At 45.2% G+C, this 14,748-nt stretch overlaps 1 protein-coding gene across 1 annotated transcript; it reads left to right on the plus strand.

Annotated features, from left to right (window-relative positions):
* Positions 1-289: 289 nt before the first annotated feature.
* LOC149364806 (chromatin assembly factor 1 subunit A-A-like) lies at positions 290-14,377 on the plus strand. Its single transcript, XM_089574743.1, has 7 exons — positions 290-580; positions 2,775-2,884; positions 4,188-4,301; positions 5,164-5,346; positions 7,278-7,635; positions 11,173-11,386; positions 13,519-14,377. The coding sequence occupies exons 1-7, from the start codon at positions 547-549 to the stop codon at positions 13,592-13,594; spliced, it is 1,089 nt and encodes a 362-aa protein (XP_089430869.1). The 5' UTR covers positions 290-546; the 3' UTR covers positions 13,595-14,377.
* Positions 14,378-14,748: the final 371 nt, after the last annotated feature.

A 14,748-nucleotide genomic window follows, 5' to 3' on the forward strand; every position in this document is an offset into this window, starting at 1 on the left:
CTGCGTGAAAGGTGTGCAAATCGGTTCGAGCGACTGCTTTATGACATTAGCCCATCATCCTAATGTTGGCAGTGGCATGGCCTAAGCTCTAAAGCACAGCATGAATAATTTTCCCCCGCGCCATCGTGCGTTTCCCGATCTCTACGGTCTTCGTCATGCAGCGCATAGCGCAGCTTGCTACTGCAGCGCCCCTCGCGTGCAATTCCGTATTTGGCAACAATTTAATACCATCACAACTAGCTATCTCAGAAAAAAATTGACGTGTTCCTGCTCTTGGCCAATCACCGTAGTGCCCGCCAAATGTAGTGCTCGCTGTTCTGTGGCTGCAGCGTGTGTAGCTGCGTGGAAATCGTGGTGTGAAAATTTCAAGCTGGTTAATTAGTTGGATTTGCATTACATGGTCGTCCTTGTGTTGTCCTTTCGACGAGGGTGCAGAAACGCGACCAACCGTCAGAGATGGCTGTGCTAACGTAGGTTGTGTGCTTCGATATTGCGCCGTGCTCTGGTGCAACGTTTTCTGGTGAAGCAGAAAGAGCAGCTGGCGCGATGCCCGGCACACCGACCAAGAAGATGAAGCAGTGTGAGTCCCAACTTTCGCGGTCCTCCCATTAACGGTCAGGGACCGGTCAGCCTGTTGAAGTAAAAAGCGCGCAGAGTAAAGGCGTGAACAGACTTTCCCGTGAATATGTGATTTCTCCTTGCACGATTTTGCTTTTCATTGCTACTCTGCTTACGCTACGATGGCCTAGATGTTGAGTCATCGGAATATAAGACTTAATCCCTGTCGTCGTGCGAGTGATTGAAACGTTCTGTTGAGCAATTCACGACCAGGTAGTGAACGCAGAAACGATGGCTTCCTACGGGCTACGAGGAGCCTAGAAGAGCGCAGTGGTGGTATTCGGGTCTGGAGGCACGACTGCTCTCACAAATCTGTGTAAAAGTTTTTCCTAGCTCTTGAATGCAGACCAAAAATCGAAAAATTAAACTGAGAGAACGCTGACCTTTTTACTGCATGCCTGCGCCCAACATTTCGTTGGAATTCGAATAATATGTAACATGTAAGGATTGAAGAGGCACTTTGCATCGTAAATGGGAAACTTAAGCCACATGTGTTCACTCAGTACGTTAGATAAATAAATACCTTGGACTCTGCTTCAAAAGTACTCTTCTGAAAAATTGTATCTGCATATTGGAGACGCAAAGAAAACACTACTTCATGTGCATCCTTAAGAATGAGAAGGTTAGCTGTGTGCAATTGGTTTGAAGATGCTGGATGAGCCAGAGTCACACACCACAATCCTGGCACGATTTTTTCTGTTTCTTTGCGCACCTTTCTTTGGCAGCTTTATTCTTAGCTGCATGCAAAACATTTTCGTGGTAATTGCCCCTTCGCAGTAGTAGTTCGGATGGGGAAAGAATGTTGAGCTGTCAGTCAAGTCATGGTGTTGTCATGTAACCATTAACATCACCAGCGTGATCATCGACCAAGCCAAACATTATTTGCATTTGACATCTGGGACACAGTCACACCAGAGCATACTGTATCTTGAGTCCATGGATAAAGATTGAGACAACAAATTAGCACATTTTGTTGCTGTCTCTTGGTGGCAATATAAAGAACTGTGGAAGTGATAAACTGCTCGCCCACTGTAAAAAGTGTTCTGGGAAATGTACTGGCACCCACAAACTTAGCATCTGGGAAATGTACTGGCACCCACAAACTTAGCACAAATGCTTGAGCGTGTGGCTTGGACTGACATTAGCACCTCGGAGCGTTGACTGCTGGCTCTGAGACCATGGCACCCAGATCATCAGCTGCCAGAAACACACTGTACAGCATGGTATCAAACGTGGCGGCCAGCACTCTGAAGTGCTTTCAGTGCAAGCCACATGCTCAAGCATTCGTGTCAAGTTTTCAGGCAGCACTACTTAAGTGGCTAGAAAAGCCGTATAAGCACGCGAGGTATTCTTGGCAGTTTTTATGAAAATTCATTTGGTGATCCAAACTTCTCCTTGGAATTTGAACAGTTAAGCTGTGCAGAACCTTTATGTGCAAAGCTCATTTGCAAAGAGTAAGCCATTCTGAGTGCTTCAACTGTGATAAGGTATGTGATATGTTTGCTGCTGCATGTGCTCACACTTATGATCACTGCATTAGTAACGGCACACTTGGTTTACCAGTGGCTGGAAAATATTTGTTCCTTTTGTACACTTTGCATCAGGACAGTGTTGTGCAATCGCATTTTAGGGCCCAGAAGACATTGCCACTGAAACGTACCTAGACAGATGAGATGACTGCTCACATGAGTAAAGAGTTCCACTGATTGACAACTGCACATTTGCACCAAGACAATTCAGATACGAAACGTAGGAGTGACAGCGATGTGTGTTTACTACTTGTAATAGAACCATGATCATCTGCACCAAGATTTAGTAACTATACCAGTTGCTGGTTGGCACTTATCCCTAATCTTCCTGTGTCCCGTATTAGCACCGTTTGCTCATGACGTGTGTGATACACATGTGTGCGTATATGAACCTAATCCAGCAATGCGTCGTAATAAATGCATGTACACTTTTGCTCGCTTTTTTGTCAATGCTGACATTAAGAGTTACTTGAAGAAATCTTTTGAGCCTCTTGGTTTCATGTTTGCTTTTTGTTCTAAGTGCATTATGGATCTGTCTCTAGCAATGGTTTCAATGAGAACGATGTGTGGGCTGCTGGCACTAGTGGACATATTTGGGGGTGACGCCAAGTGTTCTTTGCTCTGCAGCACGGCTGCCGTTCCAAGCGCTTTGGGGCAGTGCTCAGAAACGCAAGGCCACTGCTGACCAAGAACCTGTGTGTAAGCAGCCACGCCAAGATCAGCCGAACTCTGCACAGGTGGGTGTGATACCCAAACTGGTATTGCTTTCCCAGCTTTTGGGGCCGAGAAAACTTACTTTAAAGCATCTAAATATGCTTGGCCGCATCTTTTCTGACTGCTCATGAGTATAATTGATTCACACAGTGAATTTTCAAACTTTTTTAATGAAAAAGATGAGGCAATACGGGCTTTTCTATGAAAAATTTCTCAATCATGGGGACGGGGGGGTCTGCCTCTCGCGCTCTGTCCTCATTATAAGTGAAGCTGATATAGACTTTACCTTTCCCTGACGAAGACAAGGCCCTCTGATGAAACAGCGGCAACAGGCCAAGTCGCCATGCAAGTTCATATCTAGTCAAGTCAACATCTTCCCACCGTCCTCTCTCACGTACCCTAAAGCTGTTGTTTGTCAAACGTTCATAGGCTTCGGGTTATCAATTTTTATGTTTGACAGCAAAGCATTTCGGGGTGATCTAGGAAATACTAGAGATGTCTAGTGTGAGAAAGTATCAGTATCCCCACAGCAGTAGTCGCTGCTTGTGATTGGTAGTAGCGCTGAAAGCAACTGAATGCATTTCCTGCAATGGCAAAGCAGAGAAGCTGTGTGGTGACAAGTTAACTGATCGTCGGAGCTCGATGGAAGCTGAGTTGATGTGTTCTCTTAGGATGACCACTACTAGAGCAGCAATTGATTGGCTTTAATATTTTCATGTGTCAAACAACATGGAAAAGAAAAAGAACCGAAATTTCTTCCACATGTAGCTTCTGCCATTTATGGCATAATACGGTATTTGAGCTCTCTATGCCATAGCTCTAGTGGATGTTTGATGCAGCCATAAATTCAGTTATTCCGGCAAAATTAAGCTGTAGATGAAAAAAATAAAGACATGCGCACCATAATTTCTAACCTGCCACGGTGGCTCAGTGGTTAAGGCGCTCGTCTACCGAGCTGGAGTACCCAGTCGGCGCCCACGTTTCTATGGAGGCGAAATTCAAAAAGGTGCCGTGCACTGTGGGATGTCCGATCCCTAGGTGGTCGAAATTATTCGGAAGACCTCCACTACAGCACCTCTGTTTCTCTTGCTTCTTTCACTCCCACCTTCCTCCCTTCCCTTAGGGCGTTTCAAGTGGCCACCGAGATATGTGAAACAGATACTGCACAATTTCCTTTCCTCAAGAAACCAATTTACCACCATAATTTCTAGGGTTTCTTTTCAGTTATTTGTTCAGCTACAGGTTACTACAACAGAACCTGAGATTGGGGGAAGAGAGCTTCACTGACATTATGAGTGTGTAACAGCTGCATGTGGTCTCCTGCAGGCAACATTCCGACCTTTCGAGCTGAAGGAAGGCATGACCCTGGCACCAGCCGTGCCTGCTTGTGCCAAGGACCGCTTTGACCGACTGTTGCTGGATCAGCTGCTGCAATCCGAGGTCAGCCATGAGGACCATTGATGTGGTTACTGTGTAGTTACCTTGGAATGCAGTTACCTTGTAAAGCCTCCATTTAGAATAACCAGAGTAAGATGAACTCTAAATTAATGTCACTATAAAAAAATTGATTCCATCTTCATTTAAAAAAAAAAAAACTGCTTGTTAAACACCTGCTATGGACAACATTATAGAATGGGGAAATTTCATCAATGCCCATCTGTGCCCATGCAGATAACATGCTAGGTTGTGCCGACTTTCCGTACCACCCTACATGTTGATGAAGATGCTAGGTGAACTTTACTATGAGAGGGTTGTGTGAGTCTAGTGTTGGTAAATTCAGCACGTACTGCTCTGTAGCATGACCACTGCTACCGTTTTCTCAGTTAACATCTTAACTGATCTGTGTGCTGTACTGTTACGGGAATCTTGTGCACAGGTGTCACTATAAACTGGTATTGCCATATTGTGGTGTAGCCTTTCCTGCTTAATTTCTCGGAGGATGTCATAGATTCTGTCAGCAAAAAGTTACTAAATGAAACTGCAGTTTACTATCTAGCTTATATTTTAAAGGCCTCATTATCTTTTATTAAAAGTACTCTCATTCGCATTTTGTTACCTGGTGACAGCACGCGCATTTTTGACAAAAGTAAAGAAAGAGGTAGTTCTTTCTTTACCACTTTTATTGTTTTTGTATGAGTATGCAGCAGAGAAGTCACCCAGTTGTACACAGGACAGTATGTGGAAAGATGTACTTCATATGGAATATTTAGTGATAACAGCAGTACTGCGTGATTGGAATCATTACTTCTTAAAGGTTAGTTGTTGGGCGACGTGAATAGGCTGTGACATGGTGCATCTGTAGTGCAATGCGGACACATGCCCAAGCCTGCGAGGAAGACAATGGCATCGGCATATCCGTGCACCTCGCACGGCACCTCGAGCCAAGCTGCTGCAGTTCTGCGAGAACGTGCGGCCTGCCTACTGGGGGACGTGGCGCAAGCAAAGCAGGCTTGTCTCTGGGCGCAGGCCATGGGCAAAGGACCAGGTGAGCAACGCTTTTTATTTTAATGCATCGAATTCAACAGATGGGCACACTAAATGGAGCTTACCACTGCTGTGACCTAGTGAACTGTGGCCTTACCGAACTAATCAACTGTACAAACTTCTATACTTGATAGGATGGTGCATTTTTTCTGCTGTATGCAAAGCACTAATTTCTGAAGCTTTATTTTGACACTTAAGGAGGCTGTGTGTGCGTGGATGTTGCTCAGAATAACTGCTGTCTGCTGTGCTGCTTTTTATCACATCACACTGTTTTTTTTTTCTTTCTCTTTTATGCATACACATTTTCTTTTATGGCCTGTTCTAAAATATTTCCAAGCTCATCTTTCTTTCTTTCGTTTTGTCCTTGTGCTCTCGATGGCATGCAACTTAGGAATATACGAGGTCTGTTAGAAAAGTATCCGACCTTTTGCCGAAGAAAAAAAACTGGCATAACTGGAGCTTTGGAAACCTAATCATCTTCAAAGTAGGCTCCTTGGGACTCCACATAGTTCTTCCAGTGGTGCTGCCATTGTTGGAAGTATTCCGAAAAGGCCCTTTTCGTAATGGAGTTTAGCTCAGCTGTCGTTGCAGCCATAATGTCCTCTCTTGTCTGAAATCGCGCTCCTTCCAATGGCCTCTTGATTTTGAGAAACAGCCAGAAGTCACAGGAGGCCATATCAGGAGAATAAGTAGTCTGTTGAACTACAGCAGTCTGGTTTTTTGCGAAAAAGGTGTGAATTTAGTGCGAGGAATGTGCAGGAGCATTGCATGATGGATGCGCCAATTTCCTGTTGACCTCAACTTCGGCCTCTTGCGCCGCACAGCACCACGCAGGCGACGGAGGACATCCCTGTAGTATTCTTTTAGTCAATGTTTACTTTGTGGGGTGCGTACGCGTGGTGTGCCACACAGAGGGAGTCAAAGAAAGCAGTCAGCATCACTCTGACATAGCTGTGCACTTGGCGGGCCTTCTTTGGTCTTGGTGACGTGGAATGCTGCCATTGTGACGACTGGGATTTGGTTTCCGGGTCGTACCTGTACACCCAAGACTCGTCACCAGCGATTATGGTGTTGATGAAGTCTGGGTCACTGTTTGTGGAATCCAGCATATCCTGTGAGACTTCAACACGAAGCTGCTTTTGCTCCACCGTGAGCAGCTTCGGCGCAAATTTTGCCGCATCTTTCTCCATGGCCAAATTTTTAGTGATAATGGAATGTTCAGAAAAATTGGTGATGTCCACCTCTTCCACAATTTCTCGGATAGTCACACGATGGTCCCGCGTCACCACAGCGTTCACTTCGGCAATGACCTGGTCATTTCGGCATGTTGATGGCCGACCGGAGCGTGGCTCTCTGTGCACCGATGTGCGGCCGTCTTTAAACCAATTGTACCACTGCTTAATCTGTGTCCTGCTCATAGCATTGTCACCGAAAGCCGTCTGAATATTCCGAATGGTTTCCACTTGGCTGTCGCCCAGTTTCTGGCAAAATTTGATGCAGTAGCGCTTCTCCTGTCGCTCCGCCATTTTCCTTGCAATAAAAAACCGACAAGAGCACTGCGCACTGCCTCACTCAAACGCTGCGTGCCAGTGACTGACGCTATTGGCAGGTGAGAAAAAATTTGTGCATGCGCACGAAGGCTCAAGGTAGCCTGGTGCAAGCGTGCTTGTTTCAAATCCGTCAGGCGTTCGTAAAAAAAAATAAAGTCGGATACTTTTCTAACAGACCTCGTATACTCGAAGTACCATACAACTTGCGGCACTGTTACATGCATTTCTTTCCATATGAAACACACTCGTTTAACTCCTTTACTACTGGACAGGGCACACTTAGGTATGTGCTGATTACATCTGTTGTCTTGTAACGTGTGCTTTTGCACCACATGGGAGTGCCACTCTGTGCATCAGCTGGGAAACCTGTTCCGCCATACAGGCCTTGGACTACGAGGTGGACAGCGAAGCCGAGTGGGACGAGGAGCCCGGCGAGAGTTTGTCGGGTAGTGAGCCCGAGAGTGAGCCCGATGATTACGAGGTTGACAACGAAGTTTTTGTGCCGCACGGGTACTTATCCGAAGATGAGGAGGAAGGCGGAGGCCCCTCAGCTGAAGCACTTCAGGTGCGGCAGCTAGAACTGCAGGACGAGCTGCGCGAGAATGCCAAGGCGCCAAGGCTGCAACCCTTGGTGGTGGTCAGTGGCCACGACAACGGGCTGCTAGCACGCTTCGCAGCTGTGCGACTGCGGCCAGGCCCGTTGCACCCCAGCTGGAAGGAGGACTGCCTGCCTGATGATGGTCAGTGCTGGTTTTATCTGTGGGAGATTTGTGCAGTTTTATTTTTAGCTCTCTAGCACTAAGGCTCAGCCAAAAAGCTGTCAGTTTGCGCGGTTCTTGGTCTGGCAGCACCTGCCATCGCAGGGCAGTGCCGCATCGTTTAGCCGCTGCACCACTGCGCCAGGAGTGGTATGAGGATTCCCACCAGGGATCTGTGAATGTAAAGTAGAGAATAACCAATTGTGCATATTTCATTTCATATACGAGCATTAAATTATTATCAATTAACTTATTATCACTATCCGAACAACTTCCATCTGTGAACAATGGATCCAAACACTGGAACCAAAGTGAAAACAAAATTTCTAGCGCACATAATTCCTATTTGGCCAAACTACGCAAATCGAAGATTTTTTATTTTTTTTACCTTTGTGTTGCTTTTGAACTCATGTTAAAGGGACTCTGTGGACAAATTGAAGCTGGAATAGGTCAGGAGTTCTCTATTGTTTTATCTTACAGGAACCCCAATGGCTTTCAAAAGCTGCTAAGGAACCCCACACGTCTTGGCTTTCATCCCTGCCTGCCTAACATGTATGCAAAGAAAGAGCATATGGACACGTGATCTCTCTAAAAAAATGCCCGAATTCAAATAATAATGACTGCCTGTTAAAACAATCTGCTGTTAGCAAAGATAGGATGGTCAGTCCCAGAATAAAGTGGGCAAAGGAAAGGTGGCGATTGGGGTATACATAGATATAAGGGCTCGAGGGACCCAGAAAACACACCATGGAAACCATAGGTTCCACAGAACCCAATTTGATAACCCTCGATCTAGATTGACTGATAACTACTTTCAAATGACAAAGAGGCTGTTTTCACAGAAAATGGAGTTCTTATAAGCTAGTAGAGACTGCAAAATGAAAGACAAGAGTCACATTGCAGCAGTGTCAGAGATTTGTTGTTGTGGGCTAGTAGAGGAAATGGAGGATCACAGCTCTGAACATTAAAGTGGTTTGGTTTGGTTTAGGTTTGGTTTATGGGGTTTAACGTCCCAAAGCGACTGAGGCTATGAGAGACGCCGTAGTGAAGGGCTCCGGAAATTTAGACCACCTGGGGTTCTTTAACCACTGCGCCCTGGACTTGTGGCACCATCTCGGTGATTGTAGACAAAGTAGAGTTTCCGTTTCTGCACGGTTCACATTTTTACCGTGTGGCGGCGATTTTTAAAGGGCGCGCGGGTGCGAAGGTTGACGCGCACTTGAGCGGAGTGATGGCGTCGACATCCGAAACCGCGCGCGCTCGAAAGATCGCAGTTTTGCTCGATCCCGAGGACCTGGCAAGTGATCTTTTAGACTCATCGAGCACAGATGACTTGGACATCGATGTCGCGTCGTCGGAGTTCAGCTCAGATGAGGAAGACGCAGCCGATCAGCCGGGAGCTCTAATTTCATTAATTATTTGTGATTGCTAATTTTTATTACCCATTTTGTTATTACTGTATTTCTTTCGTAATGTGCTTTTGTACTGTGCATTTAACACGCGCATTTTGGTATATAGTATTGTGCTATAAGTTAATCTTTTCCTTGAAAAAAAAAAATTTAATTAGGACCAATCAAGAACTTGAATATTTCACTATGCGTCTTGTAATTTTTCCTAACTCAAAAAGTACTGAGTGTATGGATATCATTTTATACACAAATGTTGCCTATTGATATACCCACAATTTGTATATTTTGGAATTTCGGTAAAAAATTTTTTGCCAGAGATATTACTCCTTACTCAGAAACTTTTTGTATTTTTTTGTTTTTTTTTTGTTCATGAATATTTTTTTATGGAAATAAATCTTTTTGTATTTCTTAAAAATAAATACTGCTTGAAAGCACGTTCATTTACCTTCACTTTTATGTACCGCATGGCACTGTACATTTAGTAGCTGTTGCACAAAAAATTCGCAACTAAACCATACAAAAAACAGCCAATTTCCCCGTGGTAAGGAAAGAGTTAACGTGCACTGACATCGCACAGTACACGGGCCTCCAGAATTTCTCCTCCTAAGAAATTCTAGCCGCCGCGGCCGGGATCGAACCCGCGTCTTTTGGGTCAGCAGCCGAGCACCATAACCACTGAGCCACCGCGGCGGCGAACGTTAAAGTAATTTTTGTATGAATACCTTTTGTGCTCTTTCATCGTGGAAGGAAGTGAAAACAAAAGCCAGATATGGAAAATTAACCAACCAAACCCTCGGCACTCACCGTTATCACCGAAGTCACGAGTTTTGATATTAGTATTGGGAGAAGGTATTCAAACTTAGTTACGAAGTTGTCAGCAGCAATGAAGATGCTTTATGTTGCCGAGCATATGTCAACAGTCATGAAAGGCCCAGCTATCAGATTTTACTGAGCACAAGAACCTGATGGAGTTGTCCGCATTCTGACGATTTTATATTGCTAATCATTTGGTGCCGTCCAGTCCATTTGTGTTCCCTCCAGCTGTGTTATAGCTTGGTTTTGGACTTTCATTAAACAAGAAATACATAAATGATAAAACTGCATCCATTTCAGTTTTCGAAATTCAGTTTTAACCGAAAAGGTCATTCGATAAGCACGCCACGGCTAGATGCCAGTTGAGCAGGAGTTACACACACAGTCAAGGGAGAAAATCAACAAAGTGCTGAACCCAAAGTAGTAATGAGACAGTACACTGTGCATTTTGAGATATTGCTCCACTCGTTACATGCCTCTCCATACTGGGAGGTTCAACCTCGTCACCACATGTCAACTTCTTGCATAGCACTCTTCACTGCCCGAACCAGCTTGGGGCAGTTACTTGGCTAATCAGGTTTCTCCGCTGTATGTAAATGCACTTGAAACCATGCGTAAGTGTCAGGAAAAAGTTATGTTCTTGTTACCGCGACAGTTAAGTGGCAGTTCCATCGCTGTCATCGACACGCAGACCACATGGTGCCCTGCTGTCTTGATCAAATTAGCACAACCCAGTGATAACATGCTAGTCTACATTTTACAAATCAACTATTAGTTATGTTTGGTTTAAAGTTCCTTCATTAAACTTGTTATTTTTTTCTGCCGATAGTATTGCCTTCTGCTAGTACAGCTGTAAGTGCTTTACCAATAATTATGGACCAGTTGTGTTTCAATTACTGTTGAAGCATATGTGGGCAAAGTGCACTCCCTGAACTTTTACCCAACTAATCCTGATGCTGTAATGGTATGGTGTGTGCATTTTAATGTCCCTAAGCTGCATGTGGGCTATGAGAGACGGTGTTGTGAAGGGCTGCAGATCAATTTCGGCCGCTCGGGGTTCCTTAATATGCTTTGGCATTGCACAGCACGCAAGTCTTATTGCATTTTGCCTCTATGAAATGCACGTGGCTACCACAGCCAGGATTCAATCCCACTACCTAGGACTCAGCAGCTGAACACTACAGCCACAAGGCCACTGCAGTGGGTAATCTAAATTGCCAGTTGATGGAAAGAAGTCAAAGCTGCCATTGGAATAGACTCAGAAGGACTGAGAAGCATGCTCTGGATTTGTCTACAGCGTTGCAGCTGTTGGGTCGACTTGTGCACGGGCGACTCTGCTGCAGCCAGGGGGAGCTGGTGCGGCAGTTTCAGACCAAGTGGGAGGGCGCCCCCGTGGCACGGAGGCAGCTGCTCGATGCCCTGCAGTCCCTGGGGCCCGAGCGCCCACGCGGTGGCAACCGCTGGTGCCTGCCACCTCCTTCCCTGCAGCGACTTGGAATGCCCCTCTCACGGTCAGTCACATGCACTACAAGCCACATTCAACCTGGGGTTCTTGATCTCTTTAGCCTCGGGCTAAAGAAAAAAAAAATTGTTTGTTTGTTGGGGGAAAGTATTTCTTTTTCTTATTTGTTGCAGTTACTTCATCGTGTACACTAGCATCACCATGAGTAGCATTTCCCCATGTGTTATGCCTGCCCAGCTTTGCACGTCCATTACGAAAACATGCGTGAGACCAGCCAGTTGAAGTGCATATAAGCAGGATGTCATTAGCATGGGAGCTGCTTGGTGAAATGATTGCAGTGAGACATCGGTCAGTGCCTGTGATCTGGCTACTTGCTTCTAATAGGCATTCTGTGTGCTTATTCTAAGTGAAGCCATATTAAAAGACGTTCGAAGTCTGCGGCAAATAAGTGAAGCACTACTTCCAAACATGTTCAAGATATATGCTGGTTATCATGTGATGCTTTCAACTTTTCGCACTGACAAGCTATATTTTACGAAGGCACTTCTAAAACTGTGAACTTTCCCATGTGTGATAACTGCTGGTTTTCAATATACAAACTAATCAGAGATCACTTTGAAAATTTTTGTTAAGCAAGAACAATGAATACAAACAGAATGACTGCAAAGTGTCGTTCACCGATTTGTGTCTCAATCTGCACCGTTTCTTGCTATGGCAGCTGCGGTGACTTGAAGAGCAACTCCGGCTGTTTTCTCAACCTTTTTGGATTTTACTGAAACTTTCACGGTACGCTCTCCGCAGCTTTCTGATAATTTGTGCCCGATTTCACAGTGGGGCAGTTTTGCTGCAGCACAAATTAATTTTCAAATTATTCCATTTCGTGGCCTCAGTCGGGGAGTTTTCTACGTGCAGCCTTGTGTTTGTGATGTCATTGGATGCATAGTAGTCGATAGCTCTGCATTTGCTGAAGGACAAAATTTTGAGCTAGTTCGTGGTCATTTCGAACAAATAATGACCTAAGCTGTCACTTACAGGTGCTAGGTTAGACAATAAATGCACACACGATTTGGGTTTAGTTGAAACCCAGTTTCGGGTTCGGTTTCCTTGTTTTGCTTTTTTAAGATACTTCTATGGGTATGTTGAAAACAATTTTTTGTACTGGAGATAGGGGACCTTAAGGAATGGGATGCGATTATCAACACAACGTACCTAAAAAAAAAAAAAAAACGGGAGTTACTCTTTAAACATGGAATACCCGCTTGCCTCTGGGCTCCGGTGCCCCCACCGTTTTCGTGATGGCCTCCTTATTGTGTAAGTGGATGCCTTCACCTCACCCGCACACTTACTTTTCTTGTGCAATTCAACCAGTGTGCTCAAAGGTTTTAAATCATCGATCCATTCGGCAGCACCTGGATGCCGGCACCTGCGACAAACCTGATACAGTGACTGACGGCATCCTCTGTTTTCCTTCTAGTCGTCCCTTTTTCTAGTGCCCTCTCAATGGCCGAGAAATCTATTACGGTCTATTTCTCTGTTTGCATATTTGGGTAATCAGGTGCAACCTATATTTTCACGGAATTTGTTCAAGGTGCAAATATCAGTTGTTAATATCAGTTTATGCCCAAAAAATGAAGGGCCAAACTATATGTACCCACGTATACAGAATTCGATTATAAAGACATAGATGGTCAGTACCCAGGTGACACGTCCATTCACGCACGGATGGACAGTAATGTGCAGGCACAGGGAAGTGCAAATGGAGGCGTATGATGCATTCTTTTATTAATAATCTCTTTGGTGATTATTCATCAAGGGTTATCAACAGGAACATGACACAGAGGTCAAGCCTGTGGGCTCACCAATCCAGTGCAATGAACAAGCAACTTCTGGCAACAGTCTGAAAACGCAATTCGAGAGTACACTTGTCATATCTTGTGTGCAGCTTAATTTTTGGTCAGCTGTGCACAGGTTTAGATGAAGCTTGTTCTGGCTCCAATAAAACTTGGGTTGGGCCTAGTTGGTACATGATGTTGTGAAGGTTCTGGCTCGTGCTCCGGGACTGGTGCACTGCCTAACAGCAGTGAAAGACTGCTTCCCTTTCTTTAGCAGCCTGGCCCCAGTGTGTTAGCTTATTGTGTGCAAGGAATGCAGCTGCTTTCAGCTAAGTGGAACGTCTTGCAGGCCTTCAGGACCCCTGGACCGCCTTTGGAGCCGCGAAGCTGGGAACCCTGCCACACCGGTCGAGTCACGGCAATGAAAACCGTGGGCCACGGTGGTGCATGGTTGTTGAGTGCACCTTTTATACTGACGTTCTTACTACTGGACGCTATTCGGAGCAAACCCGTCGACCTTTCTTTAACTTGGTCATGTGGCGAATCCCTTTCGTGATGCGACCGTGTTGCACAGATCCTGGAAGACACCCGAGGTTGCACTGTGTCTGCTTGCATGGTGTATAGTGTGAAGCTTGTGTTCCTGGTGTTAAGCTGATTGTCACGGTTGTGCCAGCTTCTTTCACGTGGGAGAAAAATTCCAACTGGGGACTTTAGGAGTCGGCCATGTCTAGTAGACCTCCTCTCTGAAAAATGTTCTTTGGCTTGTGCCACAGAAGGCTGACATGCAAGCCTCCAGTTATGATATGCTTCAGCAGCAGCAGAGACCTTTCAGTGTAAGTAGGTGTTTCTGAAGGCTCTTCTTGATAGCCTTCCTGCTCGGTGCCCTCTACAACTACCTCCGTCATCTACAACGTCAGCGCAAGAGCTCAACAGCAGCTTGAACAGTCGCAGCAGAAATATTATGTTGTTTGGGTCCACAAGTCACATTCAGTTCACATGGAATGTAAGAAGTGCCTGTGTGGAACAGGTGGCGGAGTTTTTTCAAATGTGCCATTATGTCCACGGGCCGTCTGACGCACATTACTGGAAGCACAGGAGCTCTCCTTCTCTTGTCCCTTCCACAGTAGTATTCCTTTTTACTTGCCAAAGTATTGCTGTGGATTTCTTTCATGTTTAATAAAATTTCTCTCGTTGTAGATTTTGCAAAATTGTGGATCTGTTTCTTTAACTTACATGCGCATTTGATGCAGCCGACACGAAACCTGCATGATGCACTGGAAAAAATAATGATCGGCCCAACTGCTCTCTACAAAAGGCCTTAAAGAAGGCGTATCTGGAATAGTCACCTACCATATTTACTCGCGTAATTTGCGCACTTTTTTTTTTTCCTAAATTAAGGCTTCAAATAAAGGGGTGCACAACTTACGAAGAGATTTCGCGAAAACGTCCTGAAATACTCTATAAAGGTCTAACGCGCAATGTATGCGGTGCAACGCTGCGTATAAGTCGACTCCGCAACTCTTACTCCTCATTGGCCAAGAAAAAAGTATGCAAATGCATCCTGCCTCAAGGTGTGCTT

Source organism: Amblyomma mixtum, chromosome 2 (assembly GCF_055824585.1).
Source record: "Amblyomma mixtum isolate Tamu chromosome 2, ASM5582458v1, whole genome shotgun sequence".
In the NCBI taxonomy this organism is placed as follows: domain Eukaryota; kingdom Metazoa; phylum Arthropoda; class Arachnida; order Ixodida; family Ixodidae; genus Amblyomma; species Amblyomma mixtum.